This window comes from Anabrus simplex, chromosome 3 (genome assembly GCF_040414725.1).
Source record: "Anabrus simplex isolate iqAnaSimp1 chromosome 3, ASM4041472v1, whole genome shotgun sequence".
Classification (NCBI taxonomy): Eukaryota; Metazoa; Arthropoda; class Insecta; order Orthoptera; family Tettigoniidae; genus Anabrus; species Anabrus simplex.
The window spans coordinates 242102448-242127948 of NC_090267.1; the positions used below are offsets into that span (position 1 = coordinate 242102448).

General features: G+C 42.8%; 1 protein-coding gene across 1 annotated transcript in view; it reads left to right on the forward strand.

The window, feature by feature from the left end:
- Positions 1 to 25501, forward strand: part of LOC136867189 (putative uncharacterized protein ENSP00000383309) — a 127974-nt gene that overhangs the window by 97319 nt on the left and 5154 nt on the right. Inside the window, exon 4 of the mRNA XM_067144310.2 lies at positions 21085 to 21144. Within this exon, the coding sequence (XP_067000411.1) occupies positions 21085 to 21144 (60 nt within the window). The remainder of the gene's footprint in view (positions 1 to 21084; positions 21145 to 25501) is intronic.

The following is a 25501-nucleotide window of genomic DNA, read 5'->3' on the forward strand; positions in this document are numbered from 1 at the left end:
GCGTATTCTATTATTTTACACTTTCCGACCTGTGAAAATCCGTCAACTAACAGAACGTATTCCTTTATAGCGATGTCTTCTTCATGTAAATATCCATATTGGTCAACCTGCGATTTTAATTCCGCGCGATCCAGACTCCATATTTGCCACACCCACGCGTTCTAATTGGCTGAATGTTCCTCTTGGCCAACGTCTTCTACACGTGCCGAGATGTGCTAATTCTGGTAACGCTAAGCCTTTCCCACGGTCCCGAGGAGGCATCGCGCAATATTCAGCGACTTCATGTCTCCATGGACTTCCGGTCTCAGCTATCCTGCGATCTACTACTTTTACCATGCCTGACTGAAATTTATTTCAATAAAATTATTTAGTATGGCAAATATAAATCTGAGTGTCTCTTAAGGGCTTTTTTTTTTGCTAAGGATAATAAGATGGCAAACATAATTGGCAGTCGTATTAGGGAGAAGTGGAAGGCTACGTATAGGTACGTAAAGTTAGAAACAAAGTTCAGGAAGGCCATTCGAAAATATATAATGAACAACGAGAATGTATATGTGAGGATTTTTAGAAAGAGGAGGTATTTAGCCAGAAGTATCTAAAGACAGTTGGACAAAAGGATATTTTCCAGGTAGAGAAGGTTACAAATTCTAGCGAACTAAAAAATGTAACTGTGATAATAAAATTTACAAAAAAGCAGCTGGAATTTACAAGATTTCTGGAAATATACTAAAGGTAATCAGTTAGGATATTTTACCACATTTGGTTATTGTTTGCATGAAGGAGTTAAAGTAAATGAAAAGAGTTGCTACATAGCCTCCGCGTATGAATGAAAGGGTGAGAAATGTAATACGAAGCGAGAAGAAATAGAAGGTTCAATGGTGATCCAAACTCGTGTTCCTTTTATTAAGTAGCCTTTACCTTGACTACTGTATCACTAGAACGTTTGTCTGAAATCTGGTTTTCATGGCAGCTTATAACTGGTATTTAGAAAAATGAAATCCAAAAATTTCGAAAATTATAACCAATAAAAGAGAATGTTCAAATAACTTTTGATTTTGTACCCATATAGATAATCCTTACGAAGCCTCCGCAAAGTTTCTGTCCGCTACGCTATAGACTCCCTCTGTCAAGGCTGTAAGTGTGAGAAAGGATATAAATAGGCTAATACATGATATGTTATCTACACGAATGTTCGATAGTGAAATTTCTTCTTGTGTGGATCCGCGGTAATTTCGTAAAATAGTGGCGGGAACCTAGGAAACAGGTGCACGAATACAACTTGCATGTTGTACTGCTTTATGACCCTTTCTAGGCGCGAAGCGTGCTAGTTAATATTAGTTCATTTTAAGTGCTCTCCACGGAATATACGTCATGTTCCATCTATTTATTGAGCGTTTATGGTTATGTTCAATTGGCCAGTTTACAGCACGACCCTATAAAGTAACGCACTATAAACACCGGTTGGTCGTGCGTTTACGAGCTAATGCATACGTTATACTGCTGACCATTAATATTATACATCAGGAAGAACACGACATATTTAGCCTACTTTAACACGTGCAGAAAACGAAAATCACAGGATAATAATAACCTGATCAGCGACACAATAAAGCTGCGCAGCAGGATTGTCAGTAACACCTCCGCCGTCCCAAATGACCTTCACCACAAGCAGAAAAAGAAGAGTTAGCAGGGATCTGCCGTCAGATAGCTGAAGTGTGTCTGCGCGTTCTTCGTGTGCACATAATACTTTACCAAGCCTCGGTGAAAAATTGAGCATTGATACGAACAGAATTATGAATTTGATGGCATGAAGTTTGGCATTTAAGGCCTGATGTATTTTAATTATTGGTGTTCGTATTGGATAGAGTGTAGTCATAGCGATGCGAAAGCTTATTGTCAGAGGTGGAGAAAGAAAATACTCACCGACATGTCTGACCACAAAGCCTCCGTCATACCACTGAACGGAAAGATACACATCGTATGTGCATGGCTATTAAGAATTGAATATACTCACTCAAGAATTGCTTTGTGTTACACAGAAACCCTTTCGGTTGCTGTTACTTGATGGAAGCAGTATTCTTCAGTCTGCCTCTTGCCACAGACCGGGGCAAGATGTAGATTCCACCGAAGTCTCACAAGGGGACATTTCCTACTCGTCACCACCAATTTCGCTCAAATTTATAGAACATGCAGGGCTTGGCTGGAAATGAAAGCACCCAAAGTGGGAACTCCAGATGGCCTAGCGTATACAAAATAAAAATAAAAACGTAAATGTTGACGCGGCTCTCGCACCGTATAAGCCACTTACGTTAACGCGCACGCCGAGCGGTAGTTCGCGAAGCGGTAAGAGCTTGGACTAGCAATTCTATGGTCGTGGGTTCGACTCCCCGTGTGGAGAATTTTTTCTCATTTTTTATATTATTCATTTACTTTAATTTATTGTATTTATTTATATGCAAAAGGCATATAGGACGTCATTGTGGACGTCCGCCTCTGTGGTGTAGTGGTTAGCGTGATTAGCTGCCACCCTCGGAGGTCCGGGTTCGATTCCCGGCTCTGCCACAAAATTTGAAAAGTGGTACGAGGGCTGGAACGGGGTCCACTCAGCCTCGGGAGGTCAACTGAGTAGTGGTGGGTTCGATTTCCACCTAAGCCATCCTGGAAGTGGTTTTCCGTGGTTTCCCACTTCTCCTCCAGGCAAATTCCGGGATGGTACCTAACTTAAGGCCACGGCCGCTTCCTGCCCTCTTCCTTGTCTATCCTTTCCAATCTTCCCCATCCCCGCAAGGCCCCTGTTCAGCATAGCAGGTGAGGCCGCCTGGGCGAGGTACTGGTCATTCTCCCCAGTTGTATCCCCCGACCAAGAGTCGGAAGCTCCAGGACACTGCCCTTGAGGCGGTAGAGGTGGTATCCCTCGCTGATTCCGAGGGAAAAACCGAACCTGGAGGTAAACAGATGATGATGATGATGATGATGATGAAAATTGTGGACAATTTGGAGTTGCGAACTTTTCCGACGTGTTCAAACAGAAATTCTTCTTTATTTCCCCTTTATTGGCTCTCCCCCCTCCTTGGTGAATGTGCCGTAAACGTGATTAGTCGTTTCGAAAGTGGTATTTATTATCGCTATAAGCACCTACGTGTGTTACACAATGATCACAATAATGTAACCTTTGAGAATTGGCGCGAAAACAATGACCCTTATCGATAATCTCCCGTTCTATGAATAAAACTTAGAACAAATGCCATCTGTTGGAAATTTATGGCAATGCTAAAGCTAACAAATGTATAGATAACCATTGGGACACGATCCTGTGCTATTATAATTGAATTAAGTCCCAATGGTATTGCTTGATGCTCTTGCGGGACATATATGTCCCAGTGCGAGTGAAAGGGTTAAGTTCGTGTTTTTTATCACTACATGGACTCTCTGCCTTAATGTCATATATTGCGTAGAACTTTGTATTTTACGTAAGTGATTCTAGGAAGTTGCATTATTATTATTATTATTATTATTATTATTATTATTATTATTATTATTATTATTATTATTACAGACACATCCTCCGCGGCTCAGACGTCAATGCGCCGTCATTTCATCACGGGGTTCTGTGGTTTAAATCCCGGTCACTCCATGTGAGATTTGCACTGGACAAAGCGGAGGCGAGAAACTGGTTTTCGTTCGGGTACTCCGATTTTCTCTGTCAACTTTCATTCCAGGAACACTCTCCAATATCATTTCATTTCATTTCATTTCATCTCTCAGTCATTAATCATTGCCCCAAAGGAGTGCAACAGGCTTTGGCAGCCGGCACAATTCCTATCCTCGCCACGAAATGGGGGCTTCATTAATACTATTCTTGACCTAGTCGAATGACTGGAAATAGGCTGTGGATATTTATTATTTTACGTTCCGCTAAGTACTTTTACGGTTTTCTGAGACACCGAAGTGACGGAATTTTCTCTAGCAGGGGTTCTTTTACGTAGGTACCAATAAATCTATCGATATGAGGCTGATGTATTTTGAGCACTTTCAAATGCCACCGGACTGATCTTGTGCCAGGATCGAACCTGCCAAGTTGGATTCAGAAGGCCAGCGCTCTACCGTCTGAAATACTCAGCACGGCAGTAGCATGTGTATGGATGACTATGACAGAAATTCGCATCAACTTTCAATGGAAAGATTCGTAGGTGTTAGTGGTATGACGTGATTTAGATAATATATTCCTGGGCGAAATGTACTGCCTTTACTTGAACAAGTGTGTGATGAATTGTCATTCTATTTCCCACGTGTAGTGTCATTAGGTTTTTGTTCTCCGTCGAACAATCACTCATTTTTTCTGGACGAAGAAACGATAGGCCATAAACGTAAGATAATAATTTCCGAATTTCATGTTCACCACTGGAGAACAGGTTTGAAAGAACGAGTAGTTGCATATCAACATCGAGTAACGATCCTGATCTTCTTCCTGGACTTTATTTTCCGCTATTTCTTCGCATTATTTATTAGGGTAGGTACTTGAAATGGAGTTAGGCCAGTTTCACAGATGGATGCCCTTCCTGACGCCAACTCTATGTGGAAACATGTAATCATTATTGCATGTTTCTGTTCGGTATATACGAAGAGAAGTGTATTAAGACTAAAACAAATTCCCAGTCCCCGAACCAGAGAAATTAACGATAAACGCTTAAAATCCTTGGCCCGGCCGAGAATCAAACGCGGAGTCTTCCTAACCGAGTAGCCAGTACGATGATCATTCAGCCGAGGAGCTGGAAAACTGCAAATCCCAATTCAGTGGGAGAAAACGCCATGAAGAGAAGGAAGAAGACCAATTAAATTCGTTCATATTTTTTTCGCAGTACATCTTATGTTCCGCCATAACAAAACACGCCAGTACATCGTATAATAAAGTTACCTTAGGTACATCCCCACTTTGTGGCAATTTAGAATTGACATATCCCTCCGCGGGTACTTTTTAGGCATTTCACATATGTCCATGTTACAAATAACTACACGTGTTCGAATTTCGTAACAGTTCACTGGGCTGGTCTATAACTCTGAGACAGATGCTATTTGCTTTACGTCACACCGACACAAACAGGTTTTATGGTAACGATGGGATAGGGAAGAGCTTGGACCAGGAACGAAGCGACCATGGCCTATATTAAGGTACAACCCCAGGCTTTGCCTGTTGAGGAAACAGGAAACCATGGAAAACCGTATTCAAGTCTGCCGGCAGTGAGGTTCGAACCCAACATCTCCAAGCTCACAGCTACATAATACGGACTGCAAAGAGGCAGATTCTTTTCCCACGTCGTAAAGGTAAACGTTCCATAGTTCTGCTGTGGACACGGTTTTCCCTTAATAGCTACCATTGAATATGTGAACTAGACATTGTTTGGCACTTTCAACTATATGAGTAAATTCATCATCATCATCATCATCATCATCATCTGTTTACCCTCCAGGTTCGGTTTTTCCCTCGGACTTAGCGAGAGATCCCACCTCTACCGCCTCAAGGGCAGTGTCCTGGAGCTTCAGACTCTTGGTCGGGGGATACAACTGGGGAGTATGACCAGTACCTCGCCCAGGCGGCCTCACCTGTTATGCTGAACAGGGGCCTTGTGGAGGGATGGGAAGATTGGAAGGGATAGGCAAGGAAGAGGGAAGGAAGCGGCCGTGGCCTTAAGTTAGGTACCATCCCGGCATTCGCCTGGAGGAGAAGTGGGAAACCACGGAAAACCACTTCGAGGATGGCTGAGGTGGGAATCGAACCCACCTCTACTCAGTTGACCTCCCGAGGCTGAGTGAACCCCGTTCCAGCCATCGTACCACTTTTCAAATTTCGTGGCAGAGCCGGGAATCGAACCCGGGCCTCCGGGGGTGGCAGCTAATCACGCTAACCACTACACCACAGAGGCGGACTATGAGTAAATTCACCGAACAAAAAAAAAAAATTGTCACCATAGTGCGCTCGCAAATATGGATTGTTAAGCCTGTGCAGATGGCGCAGCAAACGAGTCCTGTGCTCAACCGCACGCGCACTGCCTCTACGTGAGACATTGATGTTTCAAGCGGACAGTGTATATCAACATGGGCAGATGTAAGGATATGACGGATTGGCAAAAGGGGGCAATCGTGTTTAGCCGTGCCCATGGTCATATGGTGCATGAAATTGCTGGATTTAGTGGTGTTTCGCAGCGCACTGTTCAACATGTCTACAAGCAGTGGCGTACTACACATGGCCACGAAACATGACGTCAGAATTCTGGTTGGAAAAAGATCCTGACTGAGAGGGACCGGAGACGCGTTTCACGGCTTGTGAATCAAGCTCGCTTCCAAACCCGACAGGAATTGCTGCAGTCAGTGAATGAAGGTCCATCCCAACCTGTTAGCGAGAGAACATTGCAACGAGAACTGCATGCAATGAACATTCGGAGTCAGTCACCTTGCAAGAGGCCATTGCTCCCACAGTCACATAAAGGCGCGCGTCTTTAATGGGCTAGAAATTATCGAACATGGATCGTAGTTGACTGGCGGAACGTAATGTCGTCTGACTAGTCACGCTTTTGCTTGTTTTCCAATGACATACGTCGTCGAATGCTCCGAAGGCCAAATGAAACATTTCATCCTGGATGTGTGCAAGGTGAGGTTCAAGCCGGAGGTAGACCTATGACGTTTTGGGGGTGTTTCCGTATCATGGATTGGGCCTACTCATTGAGATGATAACTAACATGAACCAGAATATTTATGTTAACATTCTGGATGATCAGGTGCTGCCTTTCAGTCAATATCTGCATGATGATTATACTATTGATACCCCGATTTCTCAAGATAACAACAGCAAAGTTCATCTGGTTGGACGCATATTATGAGTGGTTTAATGAATTATCCCCACCCTATTACATGTAGATTGGCCTGCAGAATCACCTGACTTGAACCCTACTGAAAATCTGTTGGACATGGAAGAGCGCATAAAACGCAGACATCGGCATCCCCGCAATTTGATAGAATGGCGCGATCAAATCCTCAACGAGTGGCTTAACCCGTACGCGACGTATCTACACAAACTTGTGGACTCACTTCCTGAGCAAATGTAGGTGGTTATTAAGCCCAGAGGCGGATTTACACGGTACTAAATTATGATTATAATGATTTCTCCTGGTGTGACTAATTTTTTGTCCAGTGAGCTTACTTTCGCAGGCTCGAAATGTGGTAGGTTTTACGTTATCTGATCGAATTTGGTCACGTGACATCGAGTACGCCACCAGAGGGCAACAATAATGACATGGCGTGGTACCTTTCTGGTTCGCCTTTCAAAAATCAACTACCTGACCCGGAATTGTCGGCCTCGCGGTTAGGGTTAGCGTGCCTGCCTCTTACCTGCAGGCCCAAGGTTCGATTTCCGGCCAGGTTAGGGATACTTACCTGCATCTGAGGGCTGGTTACAGGTCCACTCAGCCTACGTTATTACAATTGAGGAGCTATCTGACGGTGAGATAGCGGCCACGGTCTAGAAAGCCAAGAATAACGGCCGAGAAGATCCGTCGTGCTGACCACATGACACCTCGTGATTCGTAAGCCTTCGGGCTGAGCAGCGGTCGCTTGGTAGGACATGACCTTCAGGGCTGTCGTGCCATAGGGGGTGGGGCGGGGTTAACCCGGAATCGAACCAGTGAAAGCGGATCATGAGACGGACACTGTACCGAGGCAGCTAATTCGCTGGGTAATACACCACCTGTGCCATGCTGATAGTTGGACAAATAAAATCCTGCGGATATTTCCACACAACACGAAGTTTAGAGCATTAATGGTCCTTGTAATTGTGCTCGTTACTGTTTACAAGTGTTTGCAGCACCTTCATGTGTGTGACAGCTGTCGCTGGAACGGTGCGATAGAAGCTACGCCACCTATAATTTATTCAGCTATCACCGTGACGTGCTAATCACATTACGCTCGCTAATTAGTAAAGCTGCTTGCTTCACGTTACTGTACAAAGTGAAGGGTTTGTTTTAAAGAGAATGCATCACATCAGCGTCTGAATGACTAATTAAAGAGAAGTGCCATTAGATGCGCTCCCTCTGTGAATCAGTGGGAAAGGATCGGCGTCCGGGTCCCAAACCCGGCACAGGTAATTGAAAATTTGAAGGATGAGTAGGAGTCTATTCTGTACACCATGCTGTGTGATTTCGGCATGCAAATGATCTCTGGCGTAAGATTTAGTGTTTACCTGACAAAAAAATCATTTTAATTCGGTCACAGAGCACCCAACAGAAATCTGAATTCTCTGCCATCTGAAAGTGAAACGCATAAATTGGCACGCAGGATGTCTTAATTAACTGAAATAAAATATCTGTACACGTTATTGTGTCAATCCCTTCTAGGGGCTGCTTGGCCGAGGCGATAAAGGTGTGCTCTTTACCGGGCGAGTTGACCGTACGCGTAGAGACGCGCGGCTGTGAGCTTGCATGCGGGAGATCGTGGGTTCGAGCCCCACTGCCGGCAGCCCTGAAGATGGTTTTCCGTAGTTTCCCATTTTCACACCAGGCAAATGCTGGGGCTGTACCTTAATTAAGGCCACGGCCGCTTCCTTCCAACTCCTAGGCCTTTCCTATCCCATCGTTGCCATAAGACCTATCTCTGTCGGTGCGACGTAAAGCAACTAGCAAACAAAAAGGTGTGCTCGGTTCATCCGGAAGGACGTGGGTTCGATTCCCCGTCAGGAAATCGAAAAATTTAAGAAACAAGATTTTCACTTCCGGAGGTGCATATGGTCCTGAGGTTCACTCAGCCTACACAAAAATGAGTGCCAGGTTAATTCCTGGGGGCCAAGGCGGCCGGGCGTAGAGGTAACCACTCTACCTCATGTAGTGCCGAGGTTACGGATGGTGGAAGCCTTTACCTTCCACCCCTCAAGGGCCTTCATGACCTGTACGGGGATGACTTTGCTTTGCTAGTTGCGTTTCCTGATACAGTGTCGAGGATGAGGTGGAATGAATTCATATGCATGTTTTTACGGCGGGATAGCCTGCCTGACGCGAACCACAGATGAGGAGCTTCTTCTTCTTATTATTCTCCTCAACCCTAAGGTTGGTGGGTAACATTCATGTCTTCCAAACGTTTCCGTTCTTCGGCCAGCAGCTTCAAGTGGCAAAAGGTGTGATTCCCTTTAATATTGTTTATAAATTGCTCTCTAGGTCTTCCTTTAGTCCTTCTAGTTTCCATTTTCCCTTGAAACAGTGTGGTGCACCAATCGGAATGACGAAACAGCAAGTGGAAAACGAAGCTATTTCTTCTTTTGTTCAAGTTTTTTTTTTTTTTTTTTTTTTTTGCGTCGCACCGACATAGGTCTTATGGCGACGATGGGACAGGGAAGGGCTAGGAGTGGGAAGGAAGCGGCCGTGGCCTTAATTAAGGTACAGTCCCAGCATTTGCCTGGTTCAAGGTTTCGACCAAGGTACGTGTCTCATTTGCTCTTTTGATAATGTTCTAGTTTGTGACTCTATCAGTCCAAGGTAGACTTAATAGTCGACGCCAGCACCACATCACATCCAAAGGCCTTGAGTTTCATCATTTCCGCTTTTCGCAGGGTCCGTGTTTCTGAGCCATAGCTTACAACACTCCATACGAAACTTTTCACGAAGCTTTTCCGTACCTCCATGCAGTGGTCAGAGACTTATTTTTGAGAATACCGGGCGAGTTGGCCGTGCGGTTAGAGGCGCGCAACTGTGAGCTTGCATCCGGGAGATATTGGGTTTGAACCTTACTGTCAGGAGACCTGAAGATGGCTTTCTGTGGTTCCACATTTTCACACCAGGAAAATGCTGGGGCTGTACCTTAATTAGGCCATGGCCACTTCCTTCCAACTCCTAGGCTCTTCCCCTCTCCCACTGTCGCCATAAGACCTATCTGTGACGGTCCGACGTAAAGCACCTTGTAAGAAGAAAATGAGAATGCTCCCTTCGCCTGTGCAATCCGGGCGTTTACCTCTCTCTCAGATTTTCCGTCAGATTTTATCACACTTCCTAGATACGAGGGCAAGTCAATAAGTATCTGCAATATTTTTTTTATAATTTATTACAAAAGTACACACTTCTTTTTGACACCATATTTCAACATATTCACCCTGCTTTTCAATGCACATTGTCCACCATTTCACAAGCTTTCTGATACCCTTTGCAGAAAAGATTTTTTGCTGCGCAGCAAGCCACGTATGTGCAGCTTCCTTCACCTGTTGATCGGAGCTGAATCGACAGTCTCTTATAACATTTTTAAGAGGACCAAACAGATGGAAATCCAAAGGGGCAAGATCGGGATCCGGGATGTTTCCATTCCATGCTCTGACATTTGCTCTCTGGTTCGAAGTGGTGAACCCATGTTTCATCTCCACTGATGATCCGTTTCAGAAACATTTCACCTCCGTTAGCATGACAGTCCAGTAGGTGCTGGCATGTTCTCACACGATTGCGCTTTTGCTTTTGCTTTTCATTGAGTTCTTTTGGAACCCATCTCAAACGGAGTTCGTGAAAGTTAAGCATGTTATGCATGATTTCGTATGCAGAACCATGGCTAATGTGCATATGGTTTGCCACATCATCAACAGCCACTCGTTTGTAATTAAAGATCATATCACACACTTGTTCAATATTGGCATCAGTTACAGCTGCAGATGGACGCCCGGATCTTTTCTCATCCTTCACGCTCGTGCGACCCCTTTTGAACTGTTAACCACTTCGCTGTGGCAAAACATTGTCCCCGTATTGTATTCAACGTCTTCTATGAAGTTCCGCTCCTGGTATAGCCTCGGATCACGAAAAGCGGATTACGGAACGCTGTTTTTCCTTGGTGCAAACAGAGAGTGGCACAACAACGCAAGCTGTACTGATCTGATAACGCTGAAACCTACCACAGACATACATTACGGTGCCATCTAGCGGCTGGTGAGCACACAATGCAATAGAGCCACCATAAAGACAATTAGAGCAAATTCACAAATACATATTGACTTGCCTAAGAATTTCAATTCCTTCACTTGATGTAGCTTTTCTCCATCCATCAGCACATTGGCGGTTTGGTAATTATCCTTTGTACAGATCATTTTCTTGGTCTTCTTTACGTTTATTCTCATGCTACACCTCCCTTTTAGCATTTCTTTCGTTTGATATAGTGCCTTTTCCGCACTCTTTTCAGTTATCAGTACTCTGTCATCAGCAAGTCGTAAGGTACTGTGCCAGATTGCTGTTACATATATGTCATGATGGTTGGTAGCTTCTTCTATATGGATGTTAAATAATAATGGCAATATTCCATATCCTTGTCTTACACCCATTCCAATTTTAGCTTCAACTCTCTGTTTGCCTATCAATACTGTCTGGTTCTTGTAAAGGTGGTATAGTATCTTCTATCCCTGTAATCTATTTTAAGCTTTCTTAGGATATCAAACAGCACTTTACAATTTACGTCATTAAAAGCTTAATCTATATCAATGAACTCAATTACTATCGGTCTGCCTGTTTCTAGAGATGTTTCGATAATGTCTCTGAGACTAAGAGTGGTTTCGCGTGTGCCTGTTCCCTTCGTAAATCCAAACTGGGCATCTAACTTCCTCTATATCCGGTGGTATATAATTCAAGTCATGATTTTAGAGGCATGGGAGAGGATGCTCAACCTTCTATGATCTTCATACACCTGTGTTCTATGCTTATTTGGGATAGAAATAAGGATAGTTTGTTCAAAATCTTTTGTAATTCCTCCCATTTTATTTATTAGCTCGTATAGATTGTCTTTGGCCTTGTGTCCTAGGGCCTGAAAGTTCTCTGCAGGGATTTCATCTGGTCTTGAAGCCTTTTTATGTCTTAATCTCTTGAATGCCGCATCAAATTCTTCTGTGAGTATTGGTAGTCCTAGCTTTACAACTTCCACTTGATCTTCACTTTCCAGGACATCTGTAATAATAATTCTTTGGTAGAGTTCTTTCGTGTACTCCTTCCAAAGTAGCGCTACTTCACTTTGTTTAGTTAGGGCTTTGCTGTCCTTACTCCGTATGATGTTCGACACTTTCTTTCTTGCTCTAAATTGTTTTCGTATCTTGGCGTATGTTCTCTCATATTTTCGTCTATGTTTTTGCACTTCTTTTCGTCCCATTCTTCTCTTATTCTCCTTGCTTCTATATTTATCTCGTTTCATAGTCTTGCATATTCTTCCCGATTATACACTGACTGACAGAGCAAATGCAACACCAAGAAGGAGTGGTTCGAAAGGGATGAAAGTTGGGGAAAAAACAGAGACGGCATGGACGAATAATTGATGTTTATTTAAAACCGATATGCAGGTTACACAATGCGCACGGCATCGACTCAGTAGGATGTAGGACCACCGCGAGCGGCGATGCACGCAGAAACACGTCGAGGTACAGAGTCAGTAAGAGTGCGGATGGTGTACTGAGGGATGGTTCTCCATTCTCTGTCAACCATTTGCCACAGTTGGTCGTCCGTACGAGGCTGGGGCAGAGTTTGCAAACGGCGTCCAATGAGATCCCACACGTGTTCGATTGGTGAGAGATCCGGAGAGTACGCTGGCCACGGAAGCATCTGTACACCTCGTAGAGCCTGTTGGGAGATGCGAGCAGTGCGTGGGCGGGCATTATCCTGCTGAAACAGAGCATTGGGCAGCCCCTGAAGGTACGGGAGTGCCACCGGCCGCAGCACATGCTGCACGTAGCGGTGGGCATTTAACGTGCCTTGAATATGCACTAGAGGTGACGTGGAATCATACGCAATAGCGCCCCAAACCATGATGCCGCGTTGTCTAGCGGTAGGGCGCTCCACAGTTACTGCCGGATTTGACCTTTCTCCACGCCGACGCCACACTCGTCTGCGGTGACTATCACTGACAGAACAGAAGCGTGACTCACTCCTTCTTGGTGTTGCATTTGCTCTGTCAGTCAGTGTATATTTGACTTTTAATCCCATTTTTTGTATTATCCCATTTCTCCTGTACATTACTTCCTGACATCTTCTTGAGGTCAATTTTTTCATCGGGTTTCTTCTCTGAACTCGTTTAAAGCTTGCTCGTTACTTTTACCCTGTGGATGTTCAATCTTTTACATGTTTGTTTTATAACCTTTCTTCTTCGGCCGTAACTGGAAGATAACAACAAAGGTTATGTGTAAACAACTATAAAACCCAACATGAAAATCCTCTCCGTGACTGTGAAAAAAATAAATACTACAAAGTATCACACTTACCCTATGCAGGTTGTTAAAAAGTCAATATAAAACCCAATCCTTAAAACAACATGAGAATTCTGACATATCAATAAAAACTGGGAGCTCAGGTAAATGTAGTGAGTGGTCACTTCATAAATAGTATCTATTGGCATAATAATAATAATAATAATAATAATAATAATAATAATAATAATAATAATAATAATAATGAATTGGAACTCTCCCGGTATTTGCCTGCAAGTGTAATTCGGAAACTAGAGGAAATCCTTCTCAGGACAGGCAACGAACCCACGCATCTGAAGCGAATGCAATGCATGGCTCCATAGCCGTAGCGCATTGACAGAGGCCACTCCACTCTGTAATAATAATAATAATAATAATAATAATAATAATAATAATAATAATACAGGTCATTAGCAATTCGTTCAAGTGATTTAGTGCCTTTTTCACACCCTATTCATTTCAGATATCAGTGCTGTATCATCTGAAAATCGTATGGTTATTATTATTATTATTATTATTATTATTATTATTATTATTATTATTATTATTATTATTATTATTAATATTTAGCATTCTTGGGTACTGACATTTTGTTGTGTATATTCAACGGAGGACTGCCTCTGTGGTGTAGTGGTTAGTGTAATTAACTGCCACCCCCGGAGGCCCGGGTTCGATTCCCGCCTCTGTCACGAAATTTGAAAAGTGGTACGAGAGCTGGAACGGGGTTCACTCAGACTCGTGAGGTCAACTGAGTCGAGGTGATTTCGATTCCCACCTCAGCCATCCTCGAAGTTGTTTTCCGTGCTTTCCCACTTCTCCTCCAACCAAATGCCGGGATGGTACCTAACGTAAGGCCACGGCCGCTTCCATCCCTCTTCCTTGTCTACCCCTTCCAACATTCCAATCCTCCACCAAGTCCCCTGTTCAGCACAGCAGGTGAGGCCACCTGGGCGAGGTACTGGTCATCCTCCCCAGTTGTATCCTCGACCCAATGTCTCACGCTCCAGGACACTGCCCTTGAGGCGACCGAGGGAAAAACCCAACCCTGGAGAGTAAGTAGATTAAGAGAGAGAGAAGAAAGGATATTCATCAGATCGTGTTAAGCTTTCCCAATTTGTGAATTCGTGCTTTTATGCTCTGCTTCTGTACCGCTGTTACTGTTGTTACTTCACCTAAGTATTTGAATTTGTTGACTCTTTTGATTCTTTCGCTTTTGGATATTTCATTTTCTGCAGGTGCATTGTTGATACTAGTGAATCTTTCTGTTCTTTCCATATGAAACTTGTAATCCCATTTTGGCCGCATACTTTTCAAGGTCTTATAATTTTATCCTTCCCTCTTCTGGGGATTTTGCTGGTATGACTAGATCATGTGCAAAAGCTAAGTGGCTTGTTACAGCTTGTTTGTTTAATGGTCAATTGACGACGTACGCCCCTCTGTGTTTACTTCCCTTACCCCCACCAACAGCGCGTGGCAACCCATCCAACTCCTGACCACGCCCAATGTTGCTTAAGTTCGGAGATCTCACGCGATCCGGTGTTTCAACACGGCTACGGCCGTTGACAGTTTTTATAGTACATACTAAAAATCTATAGCAACTTCTCCAGCATTTTGAAGGAAGGAGGTCACTTTCTAGTATCCCTTCCGCACATAAATTGTATTACAAATTTGAACATTGACTTGTTGAGTGTTTTAACTCAGTATGAAGGAATATTTTATCTCATCATAACAAGTGTCTTTTTTATTTCATCTGTGTCAATTTTTGTATCCTTATACACGTTTTTTCGCTGAATATGTGCCAGATCAAAGGAACGCAACATGTACTTTCTCAGTCATTTAACTATACTTTAAGCTGGAATATGTTTCTAATTACATAAACCAGCCATAAAAAGGAAAATAAGTATTGGAAGGTGGGATTATTCCTTCAACCTAAACCTTAGTTGATGGTCCCATTACAACAGATACGTAGATTCCTTTTCCTTTTAATATTTCATCCAGTTTTCTTAATACATTTTCCTGTACACAGTTCAATAGTATCGGAGAAAGTCCATCCCGTTGTCTCACACCATCTTTAATGTAAAATGCTTCTGAGTGTTCACAGTTTGACTTTTGAGAACCTGTGAGTCAGTGTTTCTTTAATGATGATTACATTTTTGTGTCCATTTTGATTTATATTAATATTTCAGAGAGGGAAGTTTAATTAATACCATTATTATTATTATTATTATTAGTATTATTATTATTATTATGATTATTATTGGGTGTTGGGGGTTTACGTAGGTTTAAAAAAGGTGACGGGGTGAATGGGTGGTTAGAAAAAAGATCAAAGCATAATTTAAAACACAAAATTCTGGAATTTTATCCCTTTCCTTTTTCTCTTTATGATTTTAAAATGTTATAGATAACCTGAATAGGCAACAACAATTACCAGTAAAATAGCTTGTGAGCTCATATAACAATGTTGGACTGTAAGTCCCAAAAATCAGAGCTTGTGAGCTCATATAACAATGTTGAACTCTAAGTCCCAATAATCAGATCTTGTGAGCTCATATAACAATGTTGGACTGTAAGTCCCAAAAATCAGAGTTTGTGAGCTCATATAACAATGTTGGACTGTAAGTCCCAAAAGTCAGGTACAACAGGGAAAATTATCGGCACAATAATTCACATAGAATGAGCTTTGTAGTTCTAACGGTACACAATTTCAAAGAGCATATTTGCTCCACTCACTTACATCCTGTGAGACTGAGGTCCAAAAAGTTTGCCAAATATTCACTTGATAAATTTCAAGAACAATATCTGCTATCAATTCTGCTCGACAGTCTGTTACACACTCGTCTTTAAATAATGAGAATTTGACAGGGACAATGAGTGCCCATTGTAAATGGCCAAGAAGTAGAAAAAAGAAGATTTAGGACAATTGGCCATAAGCAGAATGCTAGGAGTCAAAACACTTGCACTCCTTTTTGAAATACACTTATAATCCTGTATGGGCTTTTAGGCCAAAGTTACAGAGGCTAAGCCTATACTACAGAGGGGTGACTAGATGCGGAATATTAAGTCTCAAAATGGTTTGAGGAATTTAGAGTTTTAGAAAATGAATAGAGGGTGAACACTCTCTATTCCCTAAAGTGATATTAAACCTTAGAATTTTACATTAAGAAAAAAGTTTGAGACCTTCCCCTCGAGTTAATTGCCTGGAGCTACCACATATCAAAATATGTCTGCCATTTTCTTGGGCTGTTGGGCCTTCCGACGACGGCCCTCTACTATGCCGTACACACACTTAGACCACAGCGATAAAGATGACAATACGGCCCTAAAGCGCCCACATTTTGTAGCAGAGGGGATGGTTCCAGAACTCTCGTGACCTAGGCGGAATGCCTCTACACACTCCCAATTTTAATTAGCTAGAAAAATATACACAAGATTTTCTGATTGGTCCATAATACAAGGAAAACCTTAAAATACTAGTTAGTGGGACGTAAAGCAAATATCATTATATTATTATAAACGTATTTGTCTACTGATGTCCTCCCACGCCACCTCTACACTGACAGCTCGGAACATACCACTTAGTCGAGCAGCTCGTCTCCTTTCTCCCAAGTCTTCCCAGCCCAAACTTTGCAACATTTTTGTAACGCTACTCTTTTGTCGGAAATCGCCCCAAAACACATCGAGCTGCTTTTCTTTTGTTCCAGTTCTTGAATCAAGTAATCGTGATGAGGGTCCCATACACTGGAACCATACTCTAGTTGGGGTCTTACCAGAGATTTGATATGCCCTCTCCTTTACATCCATACTACAACCCCTAAATACCCTCATAACCATGTGCAGAGATCTGTACACTTTATTTACAATCATATTTATGCGATTACTTGCGGAACCATACATTCTAGAGCCCGTTATATGAATTTGGCAAAGATCTTTGCTGCTTTTTTGGATAACTCCTGAAAGTCTCTTGGAATGGTATACGAATCACTTTGTCGTTCATGCCACGAAACCTCCCGAATTTCCAATTACTAACGTTTATAATCGTAGCATCTTTGTTCTTTACTTTGCTGTGGACGAAAATAGAAAATCAGCCTTAGATGTGGAAGTAAAATTGGAAAACCAACCGAGAAGTTAATTGTATACAAGGAACTTGGTATACAGTGACACAACATAAAGTTTATTGTTTCAATGATTTGTTACAATGTATATAAGAAATAAAACTGAATTCTCCTTGAAACTTGTTTGAATGCACGCAGTTAATGTTGAAATTAAATCTTAAATTGAATGTCTGTTGCATATGTACAATTATACAATACGAGAGTTCTATATACACTTAGTTCTATCTTGAGGAGATAGTCTGTTTCACTAATAAATTGGTCTCATAGTCGAAAACTATCTTCTGTGAAATTACAAGCGTAACTTGTAGAGAGAGGCAGAATGCTGGTACTAGGTTTATACTTGCAAGGAACTTGCATTAATTTATTCAAATAGCAGAATGCTAAGGTGGACGTCGGAGCACTGGTGAGGACTAAAGGGAGTAGCAGAATGCTATACTCGGAGCTCGACGTGGCTACGGGGATCAGGATAATGAGGCAATGTTCAGAGGTGAAACCTCACGGCCAGTAACTTGTCCACCTGTTCAAAACACGTTTTTAAGAGGAATGCCTCCGTATCTGACTTGCGGTGTGGTCTGGTCGTCGAACATTGGGGTAGTCCTGGAGAGGCTCGGAAAGAAGCTCCTTATATATCGCTGGCTGACGTCATCGTTGAGCGTTGCCAGGCGCAGTGAGGACACCTCGTAGCTGCTAGAAACTTCGGTTCTGCGGCGGGTTGCGGAGCTTGTAGGCGCAGAGCTTGCGATGCGGAGGACACACACAACATTAAGCCCTGCGAAGATCCATACGTGGGTTACACACATTACGGACAGTCGCAATCCCGGGAGAGGGAGAGAGTTTCAGAAGTATGCTTTAGTCAAAACAGTGGCAGTGATGATCACGAAGATTCTGCTCTCGAAGAAGAACAAATAAGAACACATTTCAGGGCATGTAGATCCTACCAGAGCGCTTGGTGCATCCCCAGTGCAGCGCAGAAGACGCGGAAATGTAAGTATTGTTTAGAGAGTCTGCTCTTGGGCGTTAAAATACCGGATCAAAGGGTTAAATAAGCCTTGGCTGCTAACTTCTTATTCCTGTCCATTTCCCATATTCTTGCTAAAAAGAAACGAGAAAGCCTCCCAAACGCTCTTAGTACTGAATCGTACTCATTAATTCGCCCGATGTCAGTTTATTAGAAATGTCTTGATGTGTAGCGCTCGTTGACGAGTTAGTGTTTCCTAACAATAATACTGTCTAGCTAAAATGACTGGCAGCAGGAGAGGCAACTAACAACAATAGCAGTAGTGTGTACAATGTTAAGGTTAATGAAACTTTTTTTTCTCCTGAACGTATGTGAAGTTACGTGGTTCCAGCCACAAGTTTAATAATGTACAACATGTTAAATTTGTTTTTCTCCGGAAGCATGTGGCAGTATTGTGGAATACGATAAGGGTGAGCAAAATCTTGACAAAATGAGAGATTTTCCAAATGTATATTACTTTCTTTTTACAACTTGCTTTACGTCGCCCCAAAACAGATAGGTCTTATGACGACGATGGGATAGGAAAGGGTTAGGAGTAATAAGGAAGTGGCCGTGGCCTTAAATAAGGTACAGCCTCAGTATTTGCTGGTGTGAGTATGGGAAACCACGGATAATCATTTCTAAGGCCACAGACAGTGGGGTTCGAACCTACTGTCTTCAGAATGGCTACTTGACCGAAACACTGTGACCAGTTGCTCTGTATGTAGTGCTGTGCAGTTTCTTGTCCAAAGTTGTGTAAACGTGCCCCTGCATCTCAGTTACATACTGTTGTTTCTTTGATCACTGGCGTGGCGTTCATGCCAAGTGCCTAACCCAGATAATTTGGCAAATGCCGGGAATATTATTATTATTATTATTATTATTATTATTATTATTATTATTATTATTATTATTATTATTATTATTATTATTATTATTATAGTCCACCTCCTTAGCGTGAGGGTTAGTGCTACTAGCTGCCGTCCTCGGGGACGTGGGTGCGATTCCCGGTACTGCCAGAAATTGAAAAGTGGCAGGAGGACTGGTATGTGGTTGAAATGGTACGTGCGGCTCACCTCCATTGGAGATGTCCCTGAAAAGAGTCGCAGCACCTCAGGACCAGTTTACGTGTTTTATTATTAGTATTTACGGGGCGGTTAAAGGAATAAATTTCACGACGTAATATGAATTTAGGAGTGATATGGCTGAGAGGAGTTAATTTTTAAAAATACAAACGTACTATCAGTTTAGTAACACACAAAGTGCCCATTCAGATGGCCTGCAGATATTGACGTCAGGGTGATGACATATTCAGCCACATTGCTTTGCCGTCTTGACTGAATCGCTGCCTCTCACATCAACAACGCCTCAATTGAAGTCACAAGTTGAGTGAACACCGTTTCACCTCTGTATCTTGGACTCGCCGCGAAATAAACACGGAGCCTCCGAGTAAGTGGCAGACCTGCTACTCCTGTACCACGGGGATTATTTTGGTCCTTTTCGTGTCTTCATTGGAATGAGGGAACCAGGTTCTTTCAGCTATGTCTTCTTCTACCTTTTTTCCCACACCTGTAGGGTCGCGGCTGGAACGGGGACCACTCAGCCTCGGGATGTCGACTGAGTAGAGGTGGGTTCGATTTCCACCACAGCTGTCCTCGAAGTGTTTTTCCGCGGTTTCCCACTTCTCCTCCAGGCAAATGCCGGGATGGTACCTAAATTAAGGCCAGGGCCGCTTCCTTCCCTCTTCCTTGTCTATCCCATCCAATATTCCCATCCCCTCATAAGGCCCATTTTCAGCATAGCCGGTAAGGCCTTCTGGGCGAGGTACTGAACTCCCTTTCCATTTTCATCCCCACGATCCAAAGTTTAACGCTCCAGGACACCGCCCTCGACGCGATAGATGTAGGATCCTTCGCTGAGTCCAAGGGAAAAACAACCCTGGAGGGTAAATGGATTAAGAAGAAGAAGAGAGAATTGTTTACCTTCATCTGATCTGTAACCAGATCAACACTGCGATACAAAGCACGCCGACATTTTCATACTCACTATATTCCCAAATATAGCTATTATACTCAAAAATGATTCCCGTAGCAAGAAGTTCAAACACGCTCACCCGGCATAAACAATACCGACTATGCATTCAAAGCGATCATTGCACTGCAGTGGCAACTCGCCGCATCGCAGTCACTAGTTTCACCATTGCTGTAACGGGAAACCAGTCGAAGTGCTCTCACTTGCTAGATTACTATTCGCTGTCCGGCTTGATGACTAAATGCGTAGCGTGCTGGTCTTTGGTCACAGGGGTCCCGGGTTCGATTGCCGGCAGGGTCGTGAATTTTAACCACCATTGGTTAATTTCGCTGGCACAGGGTCTGTTTGTATGTGTCGTCTTCATCATCATTTCATCCTCATCACGACGCGCAGGTCGCTTACGGACGTAAAATCAAAAGACCTGCACCTGGCGAGCCGAACATGTCCTCGGACACTCCCGGCACTAAATGCCATACGCCATTTAATTTTCTATTCGATATGGTTATAGTATTACTGTGATCTTAATCGCTATCCTACTGTTTACTTCACTCAATGGGATTCGTAAACTTGGATCAACACAAGCTAATATTAATACAAAAATTCGAATGTTCTTGCCATCTTTATCACACGAGAGGGTTCAGTTACGTAATTGTAGAAGTCATTTCAAATGTGTTCCTCTTTTGCTGTCTGAAATACGTGTTTTTCTGTTTCAGCCGTCGTGACGGTGGTGCTCATCTGCTTGACCTCGTTGCCCGTCGTCATGCTCATCATGGGTAAGTGCTGTTCTTATTACCTCCTCTTCTACTCACCGGCAAGGTTGAGTGACAGTAGAGACGCTTCACTACTCTCGGCTTCAAATTACACAACATTCTTTCCTACCTTCCTCCTTTATATATTTTCTATTCTTGTTTCTTTCTTTACTCTCATTCATTTTATTTATTCACTTGTGTTCTTCAATCTACTTTCTAGCAAGAAAAATTTAGTGTTGTCGTAATTTCAAATTTTAAAAAAAAATCTGTATTAACACAGTATACAAACTAATGTTATTTCTTGATAGAAGCAATGCTTTTTCACCTGTGTCACGGTCCTGAATAGAACAAAATGTAGCTTCCATTGAGGTCTTAGCCTCATTTAAGACTGTGTCAGTAAAGAAGCTGCTGAAATATGGATGGTGCTGTGTAACGACATTCAGAGCACGGCTAGTGCATCTGAATGTTACGAAAGGTGTCAAACATTTGACCGGTCGTGTTGCAATAGCACTTCTTTGCGGAGTGATGAATGCAATGGCAAACTACCTCATTCCTCACCACGCCTTGTAAGCCTCATTATGGCACCACTATCCGAGTTTGCACTTTTCACTATAACCGCATAACATTTGGCGGTGCCATTTGAGGATCTAACTATCCTTCAGGCTCAAAACGTAACAGAAAATGAGTTATAGACCCTTCTGCGAATACCTTTTTCTATACTATCCCTACAGCATACAATTTTTATTCGACAACATCGTTAAATACCTAGTACTTGTATCTCTCTCTGACCTAAGACGACACCTTAGCCTGCCGGAAACACTCCAATGAGGACGCTTCTGCGGATATTATCAATTGCTTTATGTGTGGGAGTGCACTCATAAAAATCTTCATAATATCAAGTGCATTGTTATTCAGGGAATTTGCGTTCCGTTTGATATGTTAGTTTCCATTTCAACTGTTTAAATATCATTTTTTTCGATTGCTATTTAATTTTCGTTTCAAATCAGTTTATATAATATATATTTCATTTTTCTTTTTTTCTTTCCATTTGCATATAATTTGTTAAGCACGGCCAGTATTGACGTAGTGTTGCTCCTTAAAATTAAGTTGCGTTTTATCAGGGTGCTGTCCGGCTCCCTGGCATGATGGCCTTTCATCCGAGTAATTCCGCGTTCAATTCTCAAACGGGTCAGGGATTGGAACGTTCACTAACTAAATTATTCTACTTGCTATTTGATTTACGTCGCACCGGCACAGATAGGTCTTAAGGCGACGACAGGAGAGAAAAGGCTTAGGAATGGGAATGAAGCAGTCGTGGCCTTAAATAAGGTATAGCCCCAGCATTTGCCTGGTTTGAAAATGGGAAACCACGGAAAACCATCTTCAGGGATTGCCAACAGTAGGGTTCTAACCCACTATATTCAAGATGCAAGCTCACAGCTGCGCGCTCCTAACCGCATGGCCAACTCGCCCGGTCTAAATTCTTCTGGTCAGGGGGATGAGTGTTCGTGTCGTCTCGAAATTAAATTCATATTAGGTAGGGGACCCGTGCTCACGGACCCGCAGGTCACCTATAAGGCATCAAATCGAAAAAACGGCTCCACGCCACTCCAGAGGCCATACGCTATTACTATCAGGGTCCTTAAGGGTAATATTACCACTCAGAGAGGTAGCATAATGTTCTTATAGGCTAAATGTATTAAAGTGCCTCTACAATTATTTACAAGTTCACTTGTGATTGAGTTTTCCACCCGACATAGATTTTACACGAATGGAATCAAACACACAGCCCGTGGCGCGTCGCACTCCTGCTCTCCAACATAGCCGATCACAATGCCGTTTAAAGAGCAGTTCACTACACAGCTCCTCGCACATCTTGCAATCAGGAAAGTCTTGCTTACCAATGACGCAGTCCGGAATGACGCGCGATGGTGTCGTAACTCACTCGTGACTGACTCGAGACTGATAGACTGTCACCGACTCCGCACTTTAGGAAAGTCCGTGGAAGGCTTTCGTAGTTTCCACTTCCAGATTATTCTAGGCTCAATTTCCATTGTTATCTTCCAGATTATTTTGGGGTGTATCCTTATCGTGAGCAACAACAAATCTTCCAGGCTATTATTTTACTCGCCGCTGGCCGCACTTATATTGTGCCCAATGCGCCGGCATTGCAGCATTTCGCAACAATCCTGCAATCTCAGCCTTCATTGTCACAGTAACAACCACCATCACCATGTTAAAATACGTGACAGGTTCATTTGTGCCTTTCGCTCCAATACCTAGCGTCACAGAAACACGGAATAATTAATATATCCCTCCATCTAGTGTTGGCGTCAGGAAGGGCATTTGGCTGGAAAACTGAGTCGATTCCATATCAAATGCCGACCTCAATAAATTGGGAGAAAAGGTAGGAAACAGAAGAAGAAGAAGACAATATGATGGCCTTATTACAAGTAACGCCTGCTACGCATAAGTTATTTTTTTTTTTTTTTACAATTTGCCTTACGTCGTACCGACACTGATAGGTCTTATGGCGACGATGGGGTAGGAATTGCCTAGCAGTGGGTAGGAAGCGACCGTGGCCTTAATTAAAGTATAGCCCCAGCATTTGCCTGTTGTGAAGATGGGAAACCACGGAAAACCATCCTCATGGCTGCCAACAGTGGGGTTCGAACCCATTATCTCCCGGATAGAAACTCACAGTTGCGCGGCATTAATCTCACGGCCAACTCGCCCGGTATGTTATGCTCGGTTCGTCCAATGGTAAGGAGAAATCAATCACGTTGGTCCCAGGTTGCATGCCTTATCATCCTCGAGCTGCCATTTTCTCCTTATTTCCCTCATGAATCCGCACATTCAGAATCGTCAACACCATTAACACAAATAAGCGTCACATTTTCAAATACTGAAACACTGAAACATCTTCCCCAGGACCATATTTACGCTTCAGTATCAGCTTCTTTGATCGATACATTTTAACTACGTGAAATCGGAAATCGCGTAAGTAAAGAAATAAAATACTGCCCTACCCAAGAAGTGCACATGGCTCAACATAGTGAGATATCTAGTGAATGTCAATGTAAAGAACTGGAAGACTGAAACCAAGCATAGACGTGTAGAATAAAGTTCAGCAAAACTCGAATTCCTTTTCCAATATTGCTGCTTCTGTTACAACATCCATTGCTACTTCATACTTTCTTCATATCCCGAAGGAGTCACGGATTCTATCTGTGTCACACTTGCGGACATGGCCGAGTTTTACGAACGGATGTCCTTTCTGATGCCTACCTAATGCTGAGAGATGTATTTATCTGTTGGCATACATATTTCTGTGGTGATTGGCAGTATAATGGGTTGTGTCTACAGTATATGAAGAGATCTGTATTAATTAAAACATCAGTCCTTAATCAGAAATTAACCAGACACGATTAAATACCTGACCCGTACGGAAATCGACCCCGAAACCTTTTGAAATCCCTGCGCTGACCATTCAACCAAAGAGTGTGACAAAATTAGAAAATGGAAAATTTGACATATTTGTACTGATTCCCCTTAAAACAATTACGTATGGTACCGTCTTTGACCCTACGAAAACCCCAGCGGTAATGTTGTCGAATAAATCACCCTGAATTGCCTCCTAGAATCCTTTAGCATGCTCTGCAGTGCTATAAAATATATACACGATGGTTGTTCTTGGGGATTTACCCTTTCTGTTCGAGCAAACATTCTTCCAGAAACAAAAAACGAGTAAGAGAGATTCGAAATCTCGTTCGAGAAGGTAGTAGTAATCTTTCCCAATTAGCGCCCTCCTCTTGAGATGTGTCTGCCAGAAGCTGTTGAAGTTGTTCAATCCACTCTACGTTACTTCTATCTCCTTTAGGACGTGACTTGAACTCAGTTTCTGGAGAACGTGTTATCACACAAGTTGGCCGATAGTCAAGTCTCGGAGTTGAAATATGTGGAGAGTTTCCAGAGCTCTTATGAAGAATGAGGGGGAAAAACAAGTCTATCTAGTAGCCTCCTGATAAAGTTCTAGTGACTCCACCGTTAAATGAGTGGCCTTTACAATTTTAAAGGAGGAACTTAAATTTTTGAAGAGATGGATGCGGTGCCAATGTTACCATAAGATGAAGTACTTCAAGCTTCCATGAAACATTAGCTAAAGTACTGTGTAGAGATGAGAAGAATGCAAGAATGAGGAATGTGGCCTGCAAGCACGAACTTCATGTTCTGCCCAGACAGATCGGCTCTTACCTGATTTTGTCTTCTACACGAAAACATTGACTCACACTTTGCAGTTTGCTGGATTACAACTGACAAGAGCGAAGAGCTGCCAGTAGAATAGAAGATAATATAAAGTCGCTTGGGTACTAGCGGTGTT